At 41.2% G+C, this 27,603-nt stretch overlaps 1 protein-coding gene across 1 annotated transcript in view; it reads left to right on the plus strand.

Moving 5' to 3' along the window:
* The window catches only part of LOC124150955 (ankyrin repeat domain-containing protein 55-like), a 34,976-nt gene that overhangs the window by 1,232 nt on the left and 6,141 nt on the right, over positions 1-27,603 (plus strand). The window contains exons 2-9 of the mRNA XM_046523168.2: positions 2,832-2,957; positions 3,771-3,901; positions 9,046-9,155; positions 10,859-10,919; positions 14,618-14,746; positions 20,122-20,306; positions 25,614-25,750; positions 26,425-26,996. Coding sequence (XP_046379124.2) covers positions 2,832-2,957; positions 3,771-3,901; positions 9,046-9,155; positions 10,859-10,919; positions 14,618-14,746; positions 20,122-20,306; positions 25,614-25,750; positions 26,425-26,996 — 1,451 coding nt within the window. The remainder of the gene's footprint in view (positions 1-2,831; positions 2,958-3,770; positions 3,902-9,045; positions 9,156-10,858; positions 10,920-14,617; positions 14,747-20,121; positions 20,307-25,613; positions 25,751-26,424; positions 26,997-27,603) is intronic.

A 27,603-nucleotide genomic window follows, 5' to 3' on the forward strand; every position in this document is an offset into this window, starting at 1 on the left:
ACATTCACTAAGTGACATATAGTGTATGTAAGGTCTCTCATTTACTAAGTGACATATAGTGTATGTAAGGTCTATCATTTACTTAGTGACATATAGTGTATATAAGGTCTATCATCTACTAAGTGACATATTGTGTATGTAAGATCTATCATTTACTAAGTGACATATAGTGTATGTAAGGTCTATCATTTACTTAGTGACATAAAGTGTATGTAAGATCTATCATTTACTAAGTGACATATAGTGTATGTAAGGTCTATCATTTACTTAGTGACATATAGTGTATGTAAGGTCTATCATTTACTAAGTGACATATAGTGTATGTAAGGTCTATCATTTACTACGTGACATTCAGTGTATGTAAGGTCTATCATTTACTAAGTGACATATAGTGTATGTAAGGTCTATCATTCACTAAGTGACATATAGTGTATGTAAGGTCTATCATTTACTAAGTGACATATAGTGTATGTAAGATCTATCATTTACTAAGTGACATTCAGTGTATGTAAGGTCTATCATTTACTAAGTGACATATAGTGTATGTAAGGTCCATCATTCAGTGAGTGACATTCAGTGTATGTAAGGTCTATCATTCACTAAGTGACATATAGTGTATGTAAGGTCTATCATTTACTAAGTGACATATAGTGTATGTAAGGTCTATCATTTACTTAGTGACATTCAGTGTATGTAAGGTCTATCATTCACTAAGTGACATATAGTGTATGTAAGGTCTATCATTTACTAAGTGACATATAGTGTATGTAAGGTCTATCATTTACTAAGTGACATATAGTGTATGTAAGGTCTATCATTTACTAAGTGACATATAGTGTATGTAAGGTCTATCATTTACTTAGTGACATATAGTGTATGTAAGGTCTATCATTTACTAAGTGACATTCAGTGTATGTAAGGTCTATCATTTACTAAGTGACATATAGTGTATGTAAGGTCTATCATTTACTACGTGACATTCAGTGTATGTAAGGTCTATCATTCACTAAGTGACATATAGTGTATGTAAGGTCTATCATTTACTAAGTGACATATAGTGTATGTAAGATCTATCATTTACTAAGTGACATATTGTGTATGTAAGGTCTATCATTTACTAAGTGACATATAGTGTATGTAAGGTCTAACATTCACTAAGTGACATTCAGTGTATGTAAGGTCTATCTTAGACCCGGGTTCAATTCCCTTTCATGGGTACAATGTTGGAAGCCCCTTTTTGGTGTACCCCGCCGTGCTATAGCTGGAATATCGCTAAAAGCGGCGTTAAACCATACTCACTCACTCCATTAAGTGGCATACAGAGTAGGTAAAGATCTATCATTCATAAAGTGGCATACAGTGCATGTATTGACACATAAACGTTTATCTTGTTTCTCATAGCAAAAACCTAAATTTCTCTTAGTTTTTTTGCACGCTATATTAGTTTCTATTCTGGATTATTAGATATATTTTCTATTCAAAACTTTCACTTTTTGATGTAATCCATTCTGAAAAGTGTTCAGTTTTTGAAAATCAAAACTGAAAAAAATAATTTGAATTTAGAAATTAGAAACAAGAAATGCAACAGTTATTGATGCGGCCTAGCTTAGGTTGGTACTTAATTACTGTTGATGCATGATCGTTTGAATAATATATAACTATCAATGATTACTTTATAGATCGCTTTTTGAAATTCGAAACAAACTTTGTTGGGGGTAAAAGTGTATGACCTTTTCAACTAAATACACAAATGATGCATGGAACAAAGTATAGAATTCGAACATACAGGACCTTCTGTCACGTTCTCGCTTTGCAAGTCGCTGTGCAGAGTTTTACTCCTGATACTCAACATGGACAATGGTTTCTTTCTGCAGAGGAAATATGTGTTAAATATTGTGGAGAAAATTTGAGTTTCATTTTATGTATATGCATCTATAACAGAAGCGATGATGCTTATTCCTTTCATCAATAATAGAAACCCATCAATGTACGTATTTCCTTTGAGACAAGTTTTGCGGAAATGCTCATGTCGTTTCGGTATTTCAAGAATGTACTCTCCATAACGACACTAATAGTAAGACTAGTTCATCTCGTTCGGAACACATAATACAGTTAGGTGTTCATTGTTACCGCATCGCCATTTGAATAATGATCAACTTGTGTCACTATATGGTCATTTATGAACGTGGCCTAGTGGAGAGAACGTGTGCTCAAAGTGCAGAAGGTCGGCGGTCGATTCCACGCTGCGCCTCACCGAAAGATGGTACTTGTTGTTACACCGCCTGAGGTTCGGCATTAAGGGGACGAAACAAGACTAGTTGGCTAGGAACCAGGATACTGTGTCTGAATGGGGTATTCATGCCAAACTGCGGTATGGTATCTCAGTGGCCTAGCACAAAGGAACATGCATTAATCCAGACTAGTACACACAGATGCAGGGTGACCCAAAATTGAAGCAGGTGGGAAATAAACATTTTGTAAAATCTACGAGCACGAGTAGGTAGTCAGTTGCGTTGACAGAGGTCAGAGGTTTCTCTGGCGACTAAGTGACGTAATCCTCCACAGCAAATTCCAGCGGCTCAGACATGTTCGACGACTAGGCTACAGTAGCAGCAGCAGCAGCAGTAACAGTAGTCTCAGCTTAGGAGTATCAATAGCTTTAGTTTTAAAAGTAGTACACATATCTTTTTTACCTTTTTTTGTTAATTTTATTTTAATTTTTTCTGTTGCCTTTTATACGGTCAACCAGCTTAGTGGATTTAGTGAGCTTTTGGACAACAAAAGAGAGCAGACTTAATAAAGTGAAGAATAAGAGTTTTCTCACTTCACAGGTAAAGAAAATGACGGCGACAGTGACCTACCGCTTGTCCACCAGGCGGCGGCCCAGGGAGACGTTGACCTTCTGGTGGAAGTGGTTCAACAAGACCCCAGCATGCTGGAACTCCAGGATGCAGAAGGTAAACTTCATGCCACCTCGTTGACGGTGCTGATTGGCCTTGTCATACAGTTTCAGATTTAGAACCTGATGCACACGTTTATTTGTAAGCTGAGATGGTGTTAATGGTTTCTGGGAGGTCCCTTCCAAGCCATGACATTCATGTTGAATCCTGCTAAGGCACTTGTTATAAACAATGAAACATCAACCAATTTAACTACACTAAAAATAATATTGTGGACACCTTACACGCTGAATATACGTGTTCGTGTGTTTAAAAATACTTCAGTGTGAAATTGCGAAGCTTTGTAATTCACACCTGTCGCAGGTACTTACTATATATACATATATAGTTGTGATAAACAATATACCGCATTTAAAAACAGTAGACAGTAAATACTCCATGAACATTTGTACATGAAGATGATGACAAAAATAGTTCAGTGTGAAATTGCGAAGCTTTGTAATTCACACCTGTCGCAGGTTCTTACTATATATACATATATAGTTGTGATAAACAATATACCGCATTTCAAAACAGTAGACAGTAAATACTCCATGTGCATTTGTACATGAAGATGATGACATTTTTTAAAGCATCAGAATATGTTTTTCAATACATATACAGTAAACTACGGTTATAACGAACACGCTCATAACGAACTAACGGATATAACGATCTAACTTTTTAGTCCCGACTATTTGCTGTAGTTATGCTGTATATATGCTTATAACGAACTACGGTTATAACGAACTAAAATTAGTAGTCACTATGAGTTCGTTATAACCGTAGTTTACTGTATGACAAATGAAGTTGTATTATCTCTCCACACAGGCTTCACTCCACTCACACATACAGTACAGAGCAAACAACTTCGAGGGGTCAAGCGGCTCATTAAGATGGGCGCCAACATCAACGCCCAAGACAACCTTGGACGAACATGTCTATCCATAGCTGCCTATCAGGTAAGCGAAGAGTCCTTACAAAGTCCTTAGCATGCAGTGAGTGTCTGAGTATGGTTCATCGCATCTCTGAACAGTATTTTATTTAGCCTAATGTGGGAAGAATGTCTTCATGGTGTGGGAAACCTTTGTGCAGTGTTAAGAAACATGGCCTGGAAGCAAGAACGCGATGACTCAATACCCTGGCCTTCTATGTACCCTCTTTCTATGTCAATACAAAGAGAAGGGCACATGCCTATGTTGCTTACGATGGTGGTGAGGTGAGGTGAAATGGGGTTTAACGTCGCGTCCAAGATTATTGCACTTATATAGCGACGTGCATGCACGTGTATATGTGTGTGTGTGGCTGCTTGTACTAGTCCGGACTGATGCTGATTTATAGTGCTAGCACACTGAGATACCATGCCGCAGTTTAACATGAATACCCCACTCAGACACAGTATACTGACTCCGAGCCGACCAGTCCTTGTTTTAGCCCCTTAATGCCGAGCGCCAGACAGGGTAACAACAAGTACCATCTCTTAACGTGTTTTGGTATGACGCGGCTGGGGATTGAACCCCGGACCTTCCGCTCTCCGGGCGGACGCTCTACCATGAGACCACGGAGGCGGTGCTTACGATGGTAGGATGGCAACAATAAAACCAGGTCGTGAATGATGGTTCCCACAGATGTTTGTTCGTTTGTTTGTTGTTTAACGCCGCACTCAGCAATATTCCAGCTATATGACGGCGGTCTGTAAATAATCGAGTCTGGACCAGACAATCCAGTGATTGATGTCATGAGCATCGATCCACGCAATTGGGATTGATGACATGCATCAACCAAGTCAGCGAGCCTCTTACGACAAGCATAGTCGCCTTTTACGGCAAGCATAGGTTGCTGAAGACCTATTCTACCCCGGGTCTTCACGGGTCGTTTCCACAGATGTAGCCCAGTATACCAGTAATTCATGCTTTGTAGAATTTCGTCGATTGAGAGAGGTTCCAATCCCAAATTTGCCCCGGCCAAGATCTTTCATTTGTCGACAACAGTGATCGTGTGCTTTTAATGCAAATTGTATAAATGGTGGGTGCTACCGGTAGGACAGCCTTTTCGGGAACACCTGGTGTCATCACTGATTTTCAGCCATTTGACCTTCCAAGTGGAATATGCCCCGGCAGAAAATCTATTCTCTTGCATTGACAAATTTTAATTACCCAAACGGTTAACATTTACAACCCGGCGTCACTTTGGTTTGTTTTTTCATTCTGCATTCACTTACGATCGATACTAACGGGCACTCCATCGTCGAATAAATGTATTTAGACCCTTCATCGTCATCTATATAACATCAGTCCCAATACAAATGAAGATCGATAACACTGATCGGTACATGTCTCGTGCTGTGTGTACAAGGCACGTCGTCGTGTAGGGCATGATTGTCCTATTGTCTCATTAATCCCAGTCACGTATGACACCAGTTGCATTTCAGGGATACCTGGTGTAGCAGTAATCGTACACCAAGTGCCAAAAAAATAATAATTGTTTGTAGTTCGATTCTACTGTGCAAAGGTATTTAGCTATGTATAATTTTATCATATCCAAGGGCCGAAACAATGCAATGTAAGTTACCTCAGTACTGAAACGATGAGTTGGGGTGAAATTGGGTTTAACGTCGCGTCCAAGATTATTGCACTTAATTATAAAGCGACGTGCATGTGCAGGGTCAAATGAATACCCCACTCAGACACAGCATACTGACTTCGAGCCGACCAGTCCTTGTTGAGCCCCTTAATGCCGGGCGCCAGACAGGGTAACCATCTCTTAACGTATTTTGGTATGACGCGACCGGGGATCTAACCCTCGACCTTCCGCTCTCTGGACGGACGCCCTACCTCTAGACCACGTAGGCGGTACTGAAACGATGACATTGATTACTTGAAGTAATACATTTGCAAGTAAACGTAAATTGATTTCAGTTAATGCTTTCATGAATGATTGATAATACTGGCATACAACGCGCACTATATAATCGACTTAAATTATTGATCTGTTTCGTCAAATACAGGTTAAAGTATTGCGTAAATCATTGACATGAATCTCGTTATGTCATGTGAAACATGTTCACAAAATTAGACAAGACGTTGCTTTGAGTGAGTGAGTGAGTGATATTGTACGCCGCTTTTAGCAATATTCCAGCAATATCACGGCGGGTGACACCAGAAATGGGCTTCACATATTGTTTCCATGTGGGGAATCGAACCCGGGTTTTCGTCGTTTAGAGCAAACATTTTAACCTTTAAGCTACCCAACGGCCTCAAAGCGGCTTTGAACAGCATTCCAGTTATATCACGACGTCATCCTAACGTGGGAGAGAGCCCAAAGTGATGTAGGTCTAAAATGCTTACCACTTTACTGATACTCACCATCACGGGAATGGTGCTGACAACCTAGAACAGTAATCGGGGCGAACGTGGAGTAGAACCCATGATCATAGGTTCCTGGTTCGTTCAAGGGACGTAACTCTGCACAGTGAACTGTGGCGCCTCAGACGACTAGGCCACTCGTGCTTCCCAGTTTAAGTCAGAAAGGGTAAAATAGAATCTAAAATATTTGTCAGATAATGCCCAGCAGACCGACTACCGAAATGTTATTTTGTTCGACGTTTACACTTAAAAAGACAAAAATTAGTATTCTAATAATGTGCATGTGTTGAAAATACAATAATTATTATTGATCACAGATCTGTGGCCCAACTCAGTTAATGATGAAGGTTTTAAATTCAGCAACATATATGCCTCAATAATTGCTTAACATTAATTCGATGGAAATTGAAGCGTATTTTACGGTTGGGTGCAGTTTTACACTGCAATTTTGTATCTCCCGCGAAGTAATATAAGTATGAACAAAGCCATTCAGGTGCATTGATCGTAAATAAAGGAAGACATATTTCCATAGTTGTAAAAAATCCCTTCTAAAAGCAGGGGTCACTGTACGATTCCGACTTTTAGGTCATAAGCATGTGTTTGTAAATCTCTATCAATGGTGGTTAACCAATTTGTTACAGGTTGGGATGCGTTGATAATGAGTTCAAATGCCAGGTTCTCCCCTATTAATGTAATTTGTCTAGCAGAACTATACCCGTGGTTTTCACCAAAATGATAAACGTCTACAATTTGGGTGACTTTGGTTTTCCTTGAAGTTTAAGGTGGTACGGTTTGTGTAACTGCAATATTGTTCAAATGACGTTAATGCAGATTATAGATATATGAGGATTGTCACAAAAATGATACCATGGAGAAGTATTTACCCCCATTGTCATTTGCTGATGACAAGGACATGGTCTAATCTCTCCCCGTCTCTCTCTCCCTCTCGCTCTCTCTCTCTCTCCCCCTCTCTCTCTCTCTCTCTCTCTCTCTTGTTCATCCCAGTTAACTTCAAATGATATACAGTGTCCTCGTTTAGTCAAATTTCAGTATTTCAATATTTCGATTAATACGATTACACTTTATGGATCCGGTAGAGATAGAGAGAAGATAATGTTATACAACACACGACTTGTCAGCGGGGAGCTACAGCTCTCTCCCACAGAGAAATGCTGATTCAATGCGTCGTGTTTACTATCTTAGGCCTCGATGAAGTTGACAGCTGTGTTGTTTATCGGTTGCTTAGCAACAATCGATTATCGTGTACAAACGACAAGGACAAACTGTTAACAACGGCTCTAAATGCTAATATTATTTGTTCTTCTGCATTGAGCATTGCCTCGAGCCCTAAAGGAACAACACAAGCTAGGTGTACCAATGGAGGACGTTCATTAACGCTGTAAAGAGTGTCCTGTAAGATTCAATGTCTCATCACGATTGATTGATTTCTCTTTCTCCGTTTACGTATTTGACACGCTCTTCGTGTGTTGGTTATTACATGAATATATTGTGTATTGAAGCAATGCTACGATGAAATCTCGAAATTTAGTTTGAAGGTATTGGACGTTATTCCTATTTCACATGAATAATGATATATGTTTGTTTCTTCGGGGAAACAATACCTACTTATACCTGGTAATACATCTTGCTACAAAGGAACTACAATCATTAAGACTATTCAGATACATCCATCCATAAAAAGAAAATTAAATACCGTAAATACATAAATTCTCGACTGAGCACCGGGCGTATCTGACATGTATCTCGGAATGTCCTTAGACTTTGTTGTTTTCAGAGAGACATTTCCATCAAGATGTTTTCAATTTATTTCAAATGGTTCTTGTCCCATCTAAGTGAGACCAGGGGTTTATTCAAGGGTTAGATGAGCATTACTATTGTTCCAAATCTTGTAATCAATTGTTACAATTAACAAGGTACAACGGGTGAATAAAGAAATATTTAAAATTAATACTTATCTGTGATACTCTATTTGTTTTACTGTCCATTGTCGGCAGGTTTTTATAAACTCTCAATGTTTTTACTCTGGATATTAATTTGTCTCGTCACGATATGGATGAAATATGGCCGATGTGACGTTAAGCTTAACTCACTCACTCACTCACCCACACAATGTGTCTTCACTGTTGTCCGCATCTGTGTCTTCACCTGGGTTTAACCCTCTATTGTCTGAATGTGTGTCTTCATTTGTTTCTCTGTCTTCGTTAGGGGTATATCTTCATCACGTGTGTGGAGGGGGCACGGGTGGCCCACTCATCTGAGGCGCCGCGATTCGCTGTGCAGAGTTGCGTCCCTTGGGCAAGCCAGAAACCTATGATTGTGGGTTCGAATCCCGGTTCGCCCCGATTATGTTTCTAGGTTTGTCAGCACCATACCCGTGCTCGTGGGTTTCACCGAAGTGGTAAACGTCTGAGACCTGCATCACTTGGGGCTTTCCTCCCACATTAAGCTGACACGCCGCGATATAACTGGAATAACGTTAAAAGCGGCGTTAAACCTAACTCACTCACTCATCACGTGTGTCTGTTTTCACTGGGAATGATGCCCCTATGGTTGTTTTGTCTCTGGGGTTGGTGTTTAAGACCTTTATCTGTTGTGCCTTCACCAGGTGTAATAACATCATCATACAACCTTTCGTTTCCGTCGTCTTGCGAGCATTTCGTTTTTGAGTCTTCACGGGCTAACCTCTTCATCTTTTCCGATATTTTTTTTTAATTTGCTAGGGGTGGCATGAGGGAGTTGTGTGTCTCCTGAGGAATGGCGCCAAGAAGACAAGTTGCGACAAGTTCGGCCGGACACCCCTCCATGCAGCAACATACGACACAGACAGAAGGTAACATGATCTTCATATATATTCTCAAGAAAGACAAACTTTCCTGAAATAAAAGCGAAAAATTCCTTTCCATAATCATAAGAAATCTAAATAAAGCGACAAAACTCTTTCCATATCCAATAGAAAAAATTGCATAAAGCAGAGTCGATTGTACGATTCCGACTGTATCATGAGCATGTGTTTATGAATCACTATCAAATAGTGATGATACCAGGTGTTAGCGTATCCTGCCAAACCGGTGGCGCCCGTCTCAAACACACACAATTGTCACTTGATGTGACAAATTTGGAAATGCCGTCCACATGTCTATCATAAAATGTTTTAAAAACCTTACTATCACTGAATGCTGTAACCCTGATAAAATAACTTTTGAGCAAGAGTCGTATGACGCTGTTTGAAATCTTCGTAGAAAATCCTCAAATGGTGGTACCTCAAACGTTGAGAAATGTATACACCAAAGGCTGTGTTTATGAACCACTATCAAATAGTAGTGATACCAGGTGTTCGCGAAAAGGTGAGCGTATTCCGCCAAACCGGTGGCACCCGTCACAAATACATGCAAAGGCAAGTCAAGTGTTCACCTGAAAAAACACGGAAACATATGGTTCAAGTGAAAATAGGGAATTTCATCGGACATCATTTTTGTCACTGATGCGTCAAATTTAGAAATGACTACCATAAAACGTTTTGAAAGCTTTACTGAGGCCTTGAATGTTGTAACCTTAATCAAACAACTTCTGAACAAGAATCGTATGACGCTCTTTGAAATCTTGGCAGAAAGAGCATGCTCGATTGTATCGCAAAAGTTGTGAAATGTAAACTCCAAAGTCTGGATCTGCTGGAATATTGCCCGACATGAAGGGAAAGTTGACTATTAGAACGATGGAGTCATCCCTCTTGTCATACAGTCTTGTGGAGAGTGATTTGTCACTCTGAATCTTTATGCATAGATCTAAATATGAAACAGATGATCTCGCTGGTCTCCTTTATTTCTAGTTCAGAAATGTTATACAACACAGTCATTTCAAAGTCAACCGAGTCCGCATAGAAACAACGCAGTTTACACCTTGTTAACATCATGTTAACACCATGTTAACCGGATCGTGTTTCTTATACTCACATGCTCATGATATGGTCGGAATCGTACAAGCGACTCTGCTTTTAGCAGGTATTTCGATTGATATGGATAGCATAATGACGCTTTTATTTTACTCATATGAAATCCGTGGGGAGTCCGGTTAAGATAATAGATCCAGCAACCTCATAGCATCCCAACTGCGTGGCTTGATGACTCATGATATCAATCACTGGATTGTCAGCTCCAGATTACATATACAGATCACCTTCATATAGCTGTTTGTGGTGTAAAACAACAAGCAAACAAACAAACAAACAACATATATATATATATATATATATATATATATATATATATATATATATATACATACATACATATATATATATATATATATATATATATATATATATATATATTTATATATATATGTACAACACAAACACGTAATTGACGAGAGACATTTGTCAAACTATTTGTATCCTGTTTAATACTGATTAGTTTTGTTCACATATAAATGACCATACGCAACTTCACTTGTATGTTAAGGTCATCATTCCTGGAAGAGACGTTGTCATTGGTTACGTTAACTTTGTCAAGTATTTGTTTTCTAATCAATCCGCAGGGCTCTCACGGTGCTTCTTCAGAATATGACCAAGAGTGAGGTGAACTTCACCGACAACGAGGTAGGTCAGGTGCATCGCACGGGTAACTAGGTTAACATTTTTACGGTTATGACCGCCGTAGTCAAGTGGTAGAGCGTCCGCCCGGAGAGCCGAAGGTCCGGGGTTCGATCCTCGCCCGCGTCTAAAAGGCGAACCAAAAGGCGTTAAAAGATGATACTTGTTGTTACCCTGTCTGGCGCTCGGCATTAAGGGGCTAAACCAAGGACTGGTCGGTCGGAGTCAGTATACTGTGTTTGAGTGGGGCATTCATGTTAAACTGCGGCATGGTATCTCAGTGAGCTAACACTATACATTCGGCATCAGTTCGGACTAGTACAAGACCGGACAGGTACAAGAAGCCACACACACACATACGTGCATGCACGTCACTATATAAGTGCAATAATCTTGGACGCGAGGTCAAACCCCATTTCACCTCACCTCACATATTTATGGTGATTTTACGCTCTTATCTATCAGCTGCTACACATTCCCCTGAATGCACCTGGCACGCACAGCATCAAACAATTGAGAACTGACTCCAAGATGTTTAGTCTTCATGGTGGTATTAATGAATAAACCGGTGTGCATACTGAAAATCTGTGTAGCGGTAAATCCGAGTAACGGTAAATCCGTGTAGTGGATTTACGCAAAGTGCGCGCACATGTTTTCACGTTTGCACCTCCATGAACGCATAACCATATTGAAGTAATTTCTTACAAACAAATACGTCAACAATTATAACTTCACAGACTGTTTATTTGACCATCAACACAAACACTGTCAACAAAATACGAAATAACATCATTCTGTGCCATTATGTAATACAAGCTCCGCCCATTGTATTATCGGCCAATCGGAAAACAGTAGTCCGTTAGTTGGCGTGGTCTTTTTTCGGTTCATCGAAACAAAAACGTGAAAAGAATAGCTTGGCAAGCCAATCAAATGCCACTTTATCACATGCAATTTATTTACTCAGTATTGATAAACAGTATTTACCCCGTGATCAGCTGAATTGCCGAGGCTTTGAGACAAGTTGAAAATATGTTGACAAAAATAATATTTTATCAATTTGACAATATTGGCAATAATCATCAATTTGAGCAAAAGTTCAATCAACTGAGAAGAAAATGACCGTCACAGTATTCAGTAACCATGATTCAGTATTCCAGAACTTTGTTAATCCTAACGATTTTGGAGACACTACTGTCCTGAATAACGGTTTTGCACTATAGATTCATACTGAATGCCATGGGCACACCAAAAACCTATGGTCGTGGGTTCGAATCTTTACTCGCCCGGATTATGTTTCCAAGTTTATCATCACAATACCTGTGCTCGAGGGTTTTACCAAAGAGGTAAACGTTTGAGAGATGCATCACTTCGAAGTTTCCTCCAACACGTAACTGCCAAGCCGTGAAATAACTGAAATACTGTTCAAAGTGGTGTTTAACCCAACTCACTCGCTCATTCATGTTGAATACGCAGGTGAATTCTGTTAATTAAACAGCATCAGGAGCTATTTTTAGATATTTACGGCAGCAGTTGTCATTTGCCGTCACTACGAATGCAGGCAAATTTGGATGAGAGGGTAGGTGAATTCTGTTAATTAAACAGCATCAGGAGCTATTTTTAGATATTTACGGCAGCAGTTGTCATTTGCCGTCACTACGAATGCAGGCAAATTTGATATCTCATTAATCCAGACAATGACAATCTCGGAACCGTTAAGCCGGGCCCAGTGGATCCGGACCTCGTTAATGCGGACACGGTTAGCTTTGCTAATAAGGACATTACTAATCAGGATTCTGTTAATCTTGACAGAGTTAGTCTTGATGCCACAGACCACGTTAGTCCGGACACCGTTGGCCTCGATAATCCAGGCCCAGTTAATATCGACATTGCTAAACCAGGCCTCGCAAATCTCTGCAGACTTGATCTCGATAATCCAAGCCCAGGGAATACTGACATTGTTAAACCAGGCCTTGTAAATCCCTACAGACTTGATCTCGATAATCCAGGTCCAGGTAATACTGACATTGTTAAACCAGGCCTTGTAAATCCCTACAGACTTGATCACGATAATCCAGGCCCAGGTAATACTGACATTATTAAACCAGGCCTTGTAAATCCCTACAGACTTGATCTCGATAATCCAGGCCCAGTTAATATCGACATTGCTAAACCAGGCCTCGCAAATCTCTGCAGACTTGATCTCGATAATCCAGGCCCAGGTAATACTGACATTGTTAAACCAGGCCTTGTAAATCCCTACAGACTTGATCACGATAATCCAGGCCCAGGTAATACTGACATTGTTAAACCAGGCCTTGTAAATCCCAACAGACTTGATCTCGATAATCCAGGTCCAGGTAATACTGACATTGTTAAACCAGGCCTTGTAAATCCCTACAGACTTGATCTCGATAATCCAGGTCCAGGTAATACTGACATTGTTACACCAGGCCTTGTAAATCCCTACAGACTTGATCTCGATAATCCAGGCCCAGGTAATACTGACATTGTTAAACCAGGCCTTGTAAATCCCAACAGACTTGATCTCGATAATCCAGGCCCAGGTAATACTGACATTGTTAAACCAGGCCTTGTAAATCCCTACAGACTTGATCTCGATAATCCAGGTCCAGGTAATACTGACATTGTTACACCAGGCCTTGTAAATCCCTACAGACTTGATCTCGATAATCCAGGCCCAGGTAATACTGACATTGTTAAACCAGGCCTTGTAAATCCCAACAGACTTGATCTCGATAATCCAGGCCCAGGTAATACTGACATTGTTAAACCAGGCCTTGTAAATCCCTACAGACTTGATCTCGATAATCCAGGCCCAGGTAATACTGACATTATTAAACCAGGCCTTGTAAATCCCTACAGACTTGATCTCGATAATCCAGGCCCAGGTAATACTGACATTGTTAAACCAGGCCTTGTAAATCCCTACAGACTTGATCTCGATAATCCAGGTCCAGGTAATACTGACATTGTTATATTATATATATTATTATAATTTTCAGCTATACACTAGACTGTTTCCTGACAATGGCAGACATGACAGAGTTATATTCAGGTTACGTCACTATATTAAATATAATGTCATTTCAGCACATGTTGATTGAAGAACCTGTTGTCGAATCTTTCACAAAACCCAATTAGGAAACTTACGCAGTTAATCAGACAAAACCACAAAGAATTTTGTCTTCGAGTGAAAAAACGCATCCATGCATGTGGAAGTACTTCAGTTGCAATCAAGCACTGAAAAATCCCTTCGTGCCAACATATTTTAAAGAAGCATGCACGCGTAGAAAGACATCAACGCTGGGTTGAATTATCAAAATAGATGCTAAACATTCATATATAATTCATCACCAATTTTCAGCACGATTCAATTCCTGATAAATCCGAGCATGGCATCACGCATTGATGTTATGGAGTGAAAGCGTATGGCTTGAATGTTCTATCATTCGCATTCACCTTTCATATACAAGATAAAAAAAACTTAAATGTAATAAGCAAATAAGCACGTTTCTTGACAAACATCCAACGTTATGCCGTTATTAGTTCTTACATAACAACAAGAGCGTGGTACCCGCTAACTGTATACCTCACCGTTGGTGAGCTGATTGTTCGTGCTGGAGTCGTAAGACAATGGTTCTTGCCGCAATCAATAATCCATGTCTACCTATTTCTACCTGCAGCAAATGACAGCTCTTCACTGGGCCGCGTTTCACGGCCGCCCTACCCACTTAGAAGACCTGATTGCTAGACAGGCGGACATATTTGCTCAGGATATAGACGGAAAGACGCCCATGCACTGGGCTGCACAGGTAAGTCGACTGTATTAATGTAGTCAGGTAGATTTGGTCAGTAATGAAGACTCAGACCATTTTATCTCAGGTACATGGGGATTAGAGGCATGGTTCAGCAGAGGAGATGGAAAGGGCAAGAACAGATGGGAAATTGACGATGGAGAGGATGCAGGATACATTCTGATTCCAACATTAACGCTGTGTATGCTGTTTAGTGTGGATTTTGGTTTATGATTTACAGAGAAAAAATAAGTTTGGGATTGTCATATTGGATTGAATTGCGGTGGTATGCATATGTAATATCCTTTTCAACGTTATTGTGCAGGTACCGCTGTTGCAGTCAGCACCGTATAGTGAGTGAGTATGGTTTTACGCCGCTTTTAGCAATATTCCAGCAAAATCACGGCGGGGGACACCAGAAATGATGTCATGATAGAACAGTGGGTGATATTTGAATAAGTGAGTGAGTGAGTTTGACTTTACGCCGCTTTTAGCAATATTCCAGCAATCTCACGGCGGGTGACAACACCAGAAATGGGCTTCACGCATTGTACCCATGTCGGGAATCGAACCCGGGTTCGGTGTGGCGAGCGAACGCTTGAACCACTAGGCTACCGGACCACCCCTCAGCACCGTATAACGCCCGTTGACGTCTACTGTTATATTTCACGTTTTGGCATGCTTACTGTTATATCATTCACTTTTAGACCCCATCGATACCTACTGCTATAGTATGCCCTCTGACGTCACAAATGTTTACTGTTATATAATACCCTTTGACGTTATTCCATGCACACAGGTATATTGTTACCTTTCCTTCTGTTGTACATTTTGACGTCACGCATTCCTATTGTTATATAATACCCCTTGACGTCATAATGCATATTTGTGTATTCATACCTTTTTGGTGCCATACATGCCTACAGAAATATTTTTGACGTCACCGTTGTATTATCACTGATTTGGTTCCGTGGTTGCCTACTGATATATAGAGAATCTCACCCGAGTATCTTTTGATATCAAATATATCATCACGAGTTGATAAAAGTGGAAAAATTCCGAGGCTTGCCGAGGATTTTTGCCACTTTTATCCACGAGTGTTGATATATTTGACATCAAAAGACACGAGGGTGAGATTTTATTTATCATCCAACATCATTCTTTCAACTTTTTCAATTTGTAGACAGTAATTAGCAGTATCTTCAGTGTAAAAAGTACTGCAAACAGCTTCAGTAGCAGAGCTATCAGTGATGTCATTTGATTGTGACGTCATGGTAACCAGAGACGACACAATGGTCTGCAAAGCATTGTGATGTAATTTCATTGCAGCGATATCTACAGTGTAGATATCGCTTGATCTCATCCAAGCGATATCTCCTGTGGGAGCCAGTTTTGGATGATAAAATATTCATTTCTATTGCATGCATGTCTTCTGTAATAGGAGGCCGTTCAGAGTAACACTTGCAGTAATACAAGCTTAGAGGTGATGGTAATTTATCTTGGAGCAGCCTTATAATTGGTGTTAGTGTTATCATACTCCATGTAGTGGTGGTGAAATACACACTTCTGTTACATACCACATGATTGTGTAATGCCGATTACGCACGGCTGGATTTAATCTGCTGCATTACAAATCCTACATGTGTAATCGCAGGGTCATCGTGACTCTCTGGTAATTTTATCCGTAGTCGTACATGATAGCCAATCATCCATGGTATATAAAGGGTATCATACACACATCATTTGGTATTTCATAGGTCTATGCATTGGGCTTCTTAACAACAGGCGTTACATCTCTGAACAAACTGTTTGGGGCACGACCGGCTTATTTCTTTAGGTATTAAACCACGTCAAAAATGCTCGATTGCGGCCTCAATTAAAACTACCATCAAACATACAGTAAACTACGGTTATAACGAACTCAAAGGGACTACTAATTTTAGTTCGTCATAACCGTAATTCGTTATAAGCATATATACAGCATAACTACAGCATATAGTCGAGACTAAAAAGTTAGTTCGTTATATCCGTTAGTTCGTTATAAGGGCCTCCGTGACGCTTTCATCAAGGTTTGGGTTATATGGAGGACAGTTCCAAATTCGGTGCTTTTAGAAGGTGTGGTGAGGTGAAGTGGGGTTTAACGTCGCGTCCAAGATTATTGCACTTATATAGCGACGTGCATGTACGTGTGTGTTTGTTTGGCTGCTTGTACTAGTCCGGACTGATGCCGATTTATAGTGCTAGTTCACTGAGATACCATGCCGCAGTTTAACATGAATATCCCACTCAGTATACTGACTCCGAGCCGACCAGTCCTTGTTTTAGCCCCTTAATGCCGAGCTCCAGACAGGGTAACAACAAGTACCATCTTTTAACGTCTTTTGGTATGACGCGGCCGGGGATCGAACCCCGGACCTTCCGCTCTCCGGGCGGACGCTCTACCGCTGGACCAGGGAGGCGGTCTGCTTCTAGAAGAGATTTCTGACGATATTAAAAAGGGTTTTACCGCTTATATTTTACCTTGTCCCATGTTACAAATACATGTCTTTTGATGTCGATTTTAGTGCTTGGCTTCTAGGGCTGGGTACTCGGGTCGGGTGGGTCCTGAGTTGGACCTGGGTACCCACAGGACTACCCGGACCCGTGGTTAGTCACGTGATATTTTGTTTAATGATACAAACGTATTGTAGCTCAGTGGTTACACTACAAGTCGCTAGTGTTCGCATTTCTTTCTGACGATGCACACATTCATTTTGACTTGTACATGTTTGAGTAAAGATATAGCTTCAGTCAACTTCAGTGAACGCATGATCTGATTGTTTGATACATGTACGAGCCTACTCTTGAGACTTGCAGTGGGTAGCCGGGTAGGGTCGGGTAATAGGGGGTCGGGTACCCGGGTAGTAAATTTGGACTGGTCCAAGCCCTATTGGCTTCCAATATACGGCAGTTTCATACACATTGGCGTGTTTATTTCATGACTCGGGTCACACGGCCTGTGGTAACAACTACTAGGGTAGATCAGTGGTTATTGCAGTATGTACGGTACATTTAATATACCCAATAAGCGTCTCCTTTTGTGACAGTGTTGGTATACATGCGTTGGTTAACTCGTTGGGAAACCATGCTCAACCACACGCTATTGCAATACCGCCAAAGCTATTTATCCTGCCGAACTGCTTGTACCTCATTCTCCTCAGGTAAACGACTATATAAACGGCTTCCTATCGTTGTTAAGCGCGTCAAGGCGAAGCAATTATCTGCGACCATGTATATCGATTGATGCCATTTTAACATCAAATTATCGCTTGAGATAGGTCGTTGGATAATAATCCGAGGGAAATGGTCTTAATAATTAATACTCAGCACACTGTTTGTATAACACGATGAAACTTATTTAGTCATTGTTACACCTAACGCAGCATCAGGAATGATATGAGATGTAACACGAGAGGTATGTGTTAGGGATGAGGGTGGGGGTAGGGGTAGGGGTGGGGGAGAAGGTGGGATTAGGGTGGAGATATATAATGAAAGGTGTGTGTATAGGGGCTGAGGGGTTGCCATGCAATGATCGTGAAAATGTTCATGGGTCTCCCCAATTTGAAGACAGACTGATATCATTTTGTTTTATTGAATTTGAAATACAATGTATTCCTAAACTACATATGTAACATAATATCAACAACAACAAACAACAGTAATAATAATAATAATAATAATAATAATAATAATAATAATATAACAACAACAACAACAATCAATAACAACAACAACAATACTACTACTACTACTACTACTACTACTACTACTACTACTACTACTACTACTAATTTAATTCAAATTGTACCAACAGAATTGCAATACTTCAACGTCAACCCTATCCATTCCTAACCGCAATTGCAATATGTCTTTCACTCAATCAATCGTATCAATATAAAATATCACCTTTCAAAAGACGTGTTACACAATTCCTTTCAAAACCTAATGACCATATTGTATACCTTCTGTAGCCATTGTTGGTATTAAATACCGGCCATTTTCCAGTCAGTGGTTACGTGTTAAGTCACGCTAAGCTCGCAAGGGGTCTCTCTATTATTAGTTCCTCTGAATGCCTGCCTAGTCTGTCCCTACCAACTGGGGAGGCAGTTCAGCCATGCGATACGGCCAACTGGGACAGACACCAGTGGACATACGAAGGTTATAAGTGTGTAAACAGAAATGTTAGTATATTTTATACCCGAAAAGATATCATCAATTCCACGTACAAAACCATGTTGTGACTGGATATATTGCTGAATGTTCTCTATGTAAGGTAAGACACGAGTGTAATATTTGATGAAATGCCCTGTGTATATCATGATTTGACGTTCGATGTTTAGTGACCCATTCGTATGTTTTGCACCTATTATTGTCTTTTACGCCAAATGGAATATGTGTGGGCGGATAATCGAGACTGGTTATTCTCGTGCGCTGAGGTTGTATATTAAATATGCAGGGATTATGTAAAGAAGGGCCATTAATGATTTAGCAAGTTAACTTAGAAAGGAAGTTATTATTTTTGCTCGAATTTTCATGTGCTACAGTCGTTGCTATTTATTCACATTTAGCAGCACTACAAAACTTTATTCCCCCGTGTTTTATTAGGTGAACAACTGATTTGCGTTTGCAAGTGTTTGTGACGGTGCAACCGGTGGGGAAGAAAACGCTGACCTTGTATCATCACTATTTGATAGTGATTCCTAAACACATGCTAATGATGTAGTCGGAATCGTACAGAATTTTTTGTAGATATCATCATGGTTCTTATGATTATGTTTTTGTCGCCTTATTTAGAAATCAATATAAATCAAAAATCAAAATTAATTAATATAGTCGTATTATGCATAATTATTTCCATATTGTAGTAAGTCAGGTATAGGTATTGACGTCACACAATGTACACATTTAGACGGATATATTACTACAAAAAACTGTTAAACCAGTTTGCCAAGTTAATCAGTGAGTGAGTGAGTTAAAATGTAACGTCGCATCGGCATTATTGCAGCCATTCCCGACATGGGTACAATGTGTGAAGCCACTCACTCACTCACTATTGCAGCCATATAGCGATGCCAAGTTTACACGACAACATGACTATGGGTAACGTTCTTGAATCAATGCCAGCGTGTGTTTAATACATTCAGGTTACATACATATAATAACAATGGGTAAGTTAATATTAAATTTAGGCTGCTTTTCAAACCACGTCAGGGCTGGAGATAACGCGGAATCGTTTCATACATTGTGCTCAATTGTCTTTTGGGAAGCAGCTGTTCTACTGTCGTCATTTTCAGCTGAGGGCACACCATCTTTGTAAATAGCGTGGACTGTCATGGCGTCTGGTGCTTTTTCAGAACGGCAGTAAGAAAAGTTGTGACATTCTTGCAAGCAGTACAGACGGGGCTGAACTAATTAACTTGGCAGACCATTCAGGGAAGACAGCTGTACACTTTGCAGCTGCAGCTGGTCACGCGGAGATCGTGCAGCTGTTGTCGGGATTCCCCGGATGTGACCTTGAGGCTCTAGATCCAGACGACAGGTAAATCTAATCTGACCTTTTGATGCACGACTATCATAACCGATCCTGATGCAGTGTATTGTATTACAGGAGTATCATATATTCTAAGGTGAGGTGAAATGGGGTTTTACGTCGCGTCAATGATTATTACATTTAAATAGCGACGTGCATGTACGTGTGTGTGTTTGTGTGGCTGCTTGCACTAGTCCGGACTGATGACGATTTATAGTGCTAGCTCACTGAGATACCATGCCGCAGTTTAACATGAATACCCCACTCAGACACAGTATACTGACTCCGAGCCGACCAGTCCTTGTTTTAGCCCCTTAATGCCGAGCGCCAGACAGGGTAACAACAAGTACCATCTTTTAACGTCTTTTGGTATGACGCGGTCGGGGATCGAGACCCGGACCTTCGGCTCTCCGGGCGGACGCTCTACCACTAGACCACGGAGGCGGTCCGATATATTCTAAGACATAAATAAGACAGTGGCGTACAGCAAGGGTACGTTTTATAGGTAGATATGTTGATTGAAAAGGCTCTGCTTGGCGATGGCAAATAATGTGTGTGTTTTTCACACCAGCCTGAAATAGAATAGCTTTGTCAAGACTACGACGGGTTTTTGTGTGACGACAGGCACTTTTTTATGCAAATTGTGTCAGTGGCGGGTGCTACCGGTACAGCGGGGCAATTGTTTCGCGAAACCTTATGTCATAAATAATTTTCAGTGATCCATTTACAAAATTGTCACCGCTATTTTGCCTTTTACGCCTTATGGAACTGGTTATTCTATGGCGTTGAGGTTTTATGTTTAGATATCCATGCCTGGGCATGTTTGGTTGATGCAACGACCCCCGCAATCAGCCAGGCTGCAACCATTGCACGATATTCATGTTAGTTGTCTCTAACGACAAGCGTGGACCAGTGGAAGCTGTTCTCGCCCATTCTACCGAGAATACACACGTACATGCATTAAGGACAGGGCCCACTTGCACAAAGTAGTCTGAGCGCTAAGACTGGTGTAATCCTATGATAAAGTATGGGAGTGACGATCATCTTAGCGAAAAGATCGCTTTGTGCAAGTGGGCCCAGGACAATAGTTGACGTTCACGCACTCTATACGTATGAGTTAGAACACAACATTCACATGACTATCGTTAAGAAAACGGTATTCTCAAAATACAGAATTACCTGTGAAGTCCTTTAACTCCATATATTGGGAAGTCTCATCCGTATATTTACTGTGCGGGTACTCCGTTTGTCTCGTGTTTCGGATAAGTCCATTATTGTCGACAGAAATATTTACACTGTCTTCCTGTTTATATCTATGAAGAAGATATCGCTATGATACCGACCCTCATTCCCGACTCACCCCTCACCTGGTTAACATGGTGGCCAAAGATTATATTTATAGTTGATATTATCATATTTCTTCAGCTAAAACTCGGTGCATGCTGTGATCAAAGGATTGTTCAAAACTTATGGATGGAGTTACACAAATACACAATCAACAGGGGGCACAGGTGGCCCAATCCTATAAGGCGCCGCAATTCTCTGTGCAGAGTTGCGTCCCTTGGGCACGCCAGAAACCTATGAAAGTGGGTTCGAATCCCTGTTCGCCCCGATATTTTTTCTAGGTTTGTTAGCACCATACCCGTGCTCGTGGGTTTCACGAAAGTGGTAAACGTCTGAGACCTGCATCACTTCGGCCTTACCTCCCACATAAGCTGACACACTTGATATAACTGGAATACTGTCATAGAGGGGTAAAACCCAACTCACTCACTCACATATTCAACATAATGCATGTTAGCTCACAACAAATCCGCTTTCAAGAAACTGTGGTAAGTCTGTATTCAACTATGGGAGTTCGACGTTGACTAAATGGCATTTGTAGAACGGGGCCCTGATATTTACTATGCAATTACACACAAACATTTATGTATCTTCAAGCATGCTCTACACCGCCACACACCATTCTCATATGAAAACGTATTTTTATGTCTACCATACTGTGCTGTTTACCTATATACTCGACTGCATTGTTTACCTGCATTAGTTCGCTAAGCAAATCTAGCGTGACAAATGCCGATCGCCACTGACCGACACGTTCCTCACAGTGTCCATAAGCGATTTTGTATAGGCTTATCGACTACAGACATTGTCTCGACTGTGTGGGGAGTTGATCCCCTCAGTCAGTGCTGTTGGTTTCACAAGGATAGTAAGTTTTGTTGGAAATTAGGTAAGCTCTGGTTGTAATTTAATTACTTGTTATATATTTATCGTTGCCTTTTTTACGTTGGTTATTAGAACCCATGTCCCGTTGAAGGGTTCGTTATTGTTTTGATAGCGTGGACTGGGTATACGCATTTAGAACAGGTGTTGTAAACTGTATTATAAGTTGGACAAGCAAGTGTAGGGATCACGAGTTGTATGTGGTGTGTGTGTGTGGTTTGGTGTAGCGTGGTGTGTGTGTGTGGTTTGGTGTAGCGTGGTGTGTGTTTGTGGTGTGGTGTGGTGTGGTGTGGTGTGGTGTGTGTGTGTGGTTTGGTGTAGCGTGGTGTGTGTTTGTGGTGTGGTGTGGTGTGGTGGGTGTGGTGTGGTGTGGTGTGGTGTGGTGTGGTGTGGTGTGGTGTGGTGTGTGTTTGTGGTGTGGTGTGGTGTGGTGTGGTGTGGTGTGGTGTGGTGTGGTGTCTGTGTTTGTGATGTGAGTGTGTGTGTGTGTGGTTTGGTGTGGTGTGGTGTGGTGGTGTGTGTTTGTGGTGTGTGTGTTTGTAGTGTGTGTGTGTGTAGTGTGGTTTGGTGTGGTGTGGTGTGTGTTTGTGGTGTGTGTTTGTAGTGTGTGTGTGTGTGTGTGTGTGGTTTGGTGTGGTGTGGTGTGTGTTTGTGGTGTGTGTGTTTGTAGTGTGTGTGTGTGTGTAGTGTGGTTTGGTGTGGTGTGGTGTGGTGTGGTGTGTGTGTTTGTGATGTGAGTGTGTGTGTGTGTGGTTTGGTGTGGTGTGGTGTGGTGGTGTGTGTTTGTGGTGTGTGTGTTTGTAGTGTGTGTGTGTGTAGTGTGGTTTGGCGTAGTGTGGTGAGATATGAGCGATGAGGGGCGGGGATGAGGGTGAGGGATTGCTATACATTTGGGTCTCAAATCACTATTGTTTTCAGAGTGCCTTGGATATACAGTAAACTACGGTTATGGCGAACTCAAAGGGACCACTAATTTGTGTTCGTTATATCCGTCGTTCGTTATACGCATTCGACATCTTGGATCAAGTCAAGTTACTCGATATATAGCTCGATAATATGTGTGCCCTGTACATGTACTATGTAATAAACCTAGGATAGTAATTCAAATGTTACAATCTACCTGTTCAGCGATGACAATACAGATAACTGTGTCCAATGCTTGCTGTTACCGCATTAGTAGCCACGAGCCATACTCTCGTCCTTGTCGAGTCAATATTGGTCACAGAAATTGGATTCTAGCGACAATCTCGAAAGGCAAGGGAGTTAACTGACAATAGTAATCCAGTTTCCTCCCTTGCCGAACTAGGCTGGAATCTCTGGGCTCCATCGTTGCGTCAGCAGTGGCTGTAATGAGTTATGTCCCTTCTATGTGCCTCCTATTGACCAATCAGTTTCCTCCTCTCATATCTCTTGCATTTGCTTCAAATAAAATGGCGGCGTCCAGTCAAGACGATATGATCAATAATCAAGATCCATTTTGTGATAAAACGAGTCTTACTTCGCGCGGTGCATCAAATCACGTGAACACCTTGATTACGAACATGAAGGGTTTGAAAAAATACCTGTAGACGCCGAATTGTCGGTGCACATGCTATGCAAATCGTGCAATCGACCGAAATCTGTACAGCAATTTACGACCCGGATGCCTAGCTCGTTACGCGATTTTGATTGGACTTCGCACTGACTCGTTAGTCCAGCCAAAATATAACTCCATAATGCCAGCTCAGTTCGGCAAGGGTGGAAACTGGACTTTTATAGTCAGTTAACTCCCTTGCCTCGGGAATATGGTGGTTTATCTAAAAGTGTCAACTATCATGTGAAATCGTTGCTACGCCTATTCAGGTAATAGACCTAGCAATGTGACATTGTTTTAGGGCTGTAAACATGTAGCAGTTGCTTACATGTTTTAGGATAGAAAAGAATAGATAATTAAGATGTTTCTGGGGCTAATCCAGTGTGCGTGTCTGCTTGTTCGTGTGTGCAACAGGAAACCTATGGATGCGTGGGCTGAGAGAACGTTCCGTTGGCGACATATGCCGCATGTGTATTGATATGTTGACATGTTAAAATATTTTACCGATTGTACTTACCAATCGAGGGGAGATCAACGTGGGAGTGGGTCGATAAGTGCGTGCATGCATAGCTCTGACTAAATGGTGGTATTACAGCCGTGTTCATGTTTCCTGGTATTGCGAATTTTCTGCCTGATTTATGTGTAAACGTGCCTACAATTAGGGTTTGCAAACTAAAACCGCGTTCTTTGCAGTCAGTGGACATATGTTCCACAGCAGTCGGAAAGATGTCTTGGGTACGCCTGGATGCGAGAGTGTGTAAAGACCAACATTTGAAATAAAACGCCAGTCCCAAACCTTTCCAAGATCTCTTCCAAGGAATGACGCTCCAAACATTTAGACGTCATTAAAAAAACATACAGACATCATTCAGACATTACACATACATCATACAGACATTATACAGACAACATACAGACATCATTCAGACATCACACAGACATCATTCAGACACCACACAGACGTCATTCAGACCACACAGACATCTTTCAGACACCACACAGACGTCATTCAGACAACACAGACATCTTTCAGACACCACACAGACGTCATTCAGACCACACAGACATCTTTCAGACACCACACAGACATCATTTAGACATCACACAGACATCATTCAGACACCACACAGACGTCATTCAGACCACACAGACATCTTTCAGACACCACACAGACGTCATTCAGACCACACAGACATCTTTCAGACGTCACACAGACGTCATTCAGACCACACAGACATCTTTCAGACACCACACAGACGTCATTCAGACCACACAGACATCTTTCAGACACCACACAGACATCATTTAGACATCAAAAAGACAGCATTCAGACATCACACAAATCACAACCTTCAACAAAATCTTATTAAATCCAAAGCAATCCACACATTTTCTGAAAGGAAAACATTCGACTCTTGGATAGTTTGGAAGTTGCGATCACTCCTCGGATGGGAAGCAAGGAATGAACTTAGTCTTCGACTGATCCTAATTATTCCTATTTATGATGATCTCTTCTTAAGGACCCCTTTACACTGGGCATCAGCTACTGGACAGACCGAGAGCGTTAAGACACTTCTGGCATTGAATGTCTCCCCCAACCAAGTAGACGCCGAGGGAGGGACCCCGCTGGAGTACGCCAGACAATCAAGATACACAGGTATGTTTTGACCCTCTAGGTTAATTGTGTTATTGCAGAACGACATTCATTTTTTAAAATATACAGTTTCATCGCAGGTATTGAAACCTTTACTTATGAGCCTCATGAGTCTTCAGCAACCAATTCTTACCATAAGAGGCGACTGTGATGGTCGTAAGAGGCGCCTAATTGGATCGGGTGGTCAGGCTCGCTGACTTGGTTGATGCTTGTCATTGTATCCCATTTGAGTGGATCGACGGCTCATGTCACTGGATTGTCTGGTCCAGACTCGATTATTTACAGACCGCCGTCATATAGCTGGAATATTGCTGAGTGCGGCGTTAAACAACAAACACTGAACCTTGATCGTTTATGGATGCCCTAATTGTAAAGCATCAACCGTTGATCGAAAACAACGTACATACCTTACGTTAAAACCGTGAAGATCCGAGTTAGAATAGGTCTCCAGCACACCATGCTTGTCGTAAAAGGCGAGTAACGGGATCATATGGTCAGGCTCACTGACTTGACTGATGCAGGACATCGTATCCCAATTGTGTAGATCGATGATCATGATTTCAAGAACTGGATTGTCTGGTCCAGACCCGATTATTTACTGACCGCCTTCAAATAGCTGGAACACTGCTGAGTGCGGCGTTAAACAGCAAAAAAACCTCACGTTACTTTCTTTGTAGACTGTGAGAGCCTGCTTGTTAAGAAGCTTGGAAAGAAATTCGGCAGAAATAATTCCAAAGATACCCAGGCTCAAGGAAGAAAGGGAGGTGGAGGACCGTTTGGTTTCATCAAGAACCTCTTCGTGAAAAAGGACACCAATAGTTTCAATGTGACGTCTAAAGAGGACAATCAGAACAATACTTCCTCTGGTGAAACAAACGACACTTCTACGGAAAACAAAAATGCTACAGTGCCTTACGAACAACCGGAACATCCGGTAAATACTGTTCCCATCCCTGTACCTACAATCTGTGTGCATGAGCCGAGTGAAAATAAGCTAAAGCGAGGCAAGAAGAGAAATTCAAAGAAGTCCAAACGCAGTTTAATGTCGGAGTCTGTTGATAGCAATCAGTCATCAGAGAACACTGCTGAAACTCCCAGCTCTTCTGGAAGCAAGGGGCGGAACAAGGGAGGTAACTCCGAACATCGTGACGAAGCGAGGAAGAGATCGATATCACCACGACCACTTTCCCCTTTGAATGGATTGAGCATGTCACTACCTTCAGATACGGACTTCGACCACTCTATACCGGTGAGTCATAGAACTCTACACTGAGGGTCAATTATAATCTGCCGCACATTCAGCAGGTGTTTTCTCTTTGGGGGCGGGGGTTGGTGGTCAGGCCTGTTAGCATATGCACTGTTTGATGGCTACATTTCACAACTTTTGAGGTGCAATCAATTATGCTACTTCTACGAGGATGTTAAAGGGCGTCATATTGCCTTTGCTAAAACGTTGTTTGATCGGAGTGACAACGGCCTTAGTGAAGCTTTCAAAAAGTCTTATGATAGAAATGTGAAAAACATTTCCAAATTTGATGCATCGGTGACCAAAACGATGTCGATGCAATTCTCTAGTTTCACTGTACCGTTATGTTCCTATGTTTTTCAGGTAAATATGTGTCTTGCCTTTGCATGTGTTTGTGACGGGTGCCCCCGGTGGTGCAGGATACGCTCACATTTCCGCGAACACCTGGTACCATCACTCTTTGATAATGATTCATAACCACATGCTTATGATCACTCGAAATGGTACAATGGGCTCTGCTTTTAGCAGATATTTCTGGCAGAATTCAAAATTAAGATATTTTTTTATCTTTTTAACAAGATCAGTAAATGCGTTATAGAGTTAATGTCCA

Source organism: Haliotis rufescens, unplaced genomic scaffold, assembly GCF_023055435.1.
Source record: "Haliotis rufescens isolate VD_foot unplaced genomic scaffold, xgHalRufe1.0.p SCAF_12, whole genome shotgun sequence".
Classification (NCBI taxonomy): domain Eukaryota; kingdom Metazoa; phylum Mollusca; class Gastropoda; order Lepetellida; family Haliotidae; genus Haliotis; species Haliotis rufescens.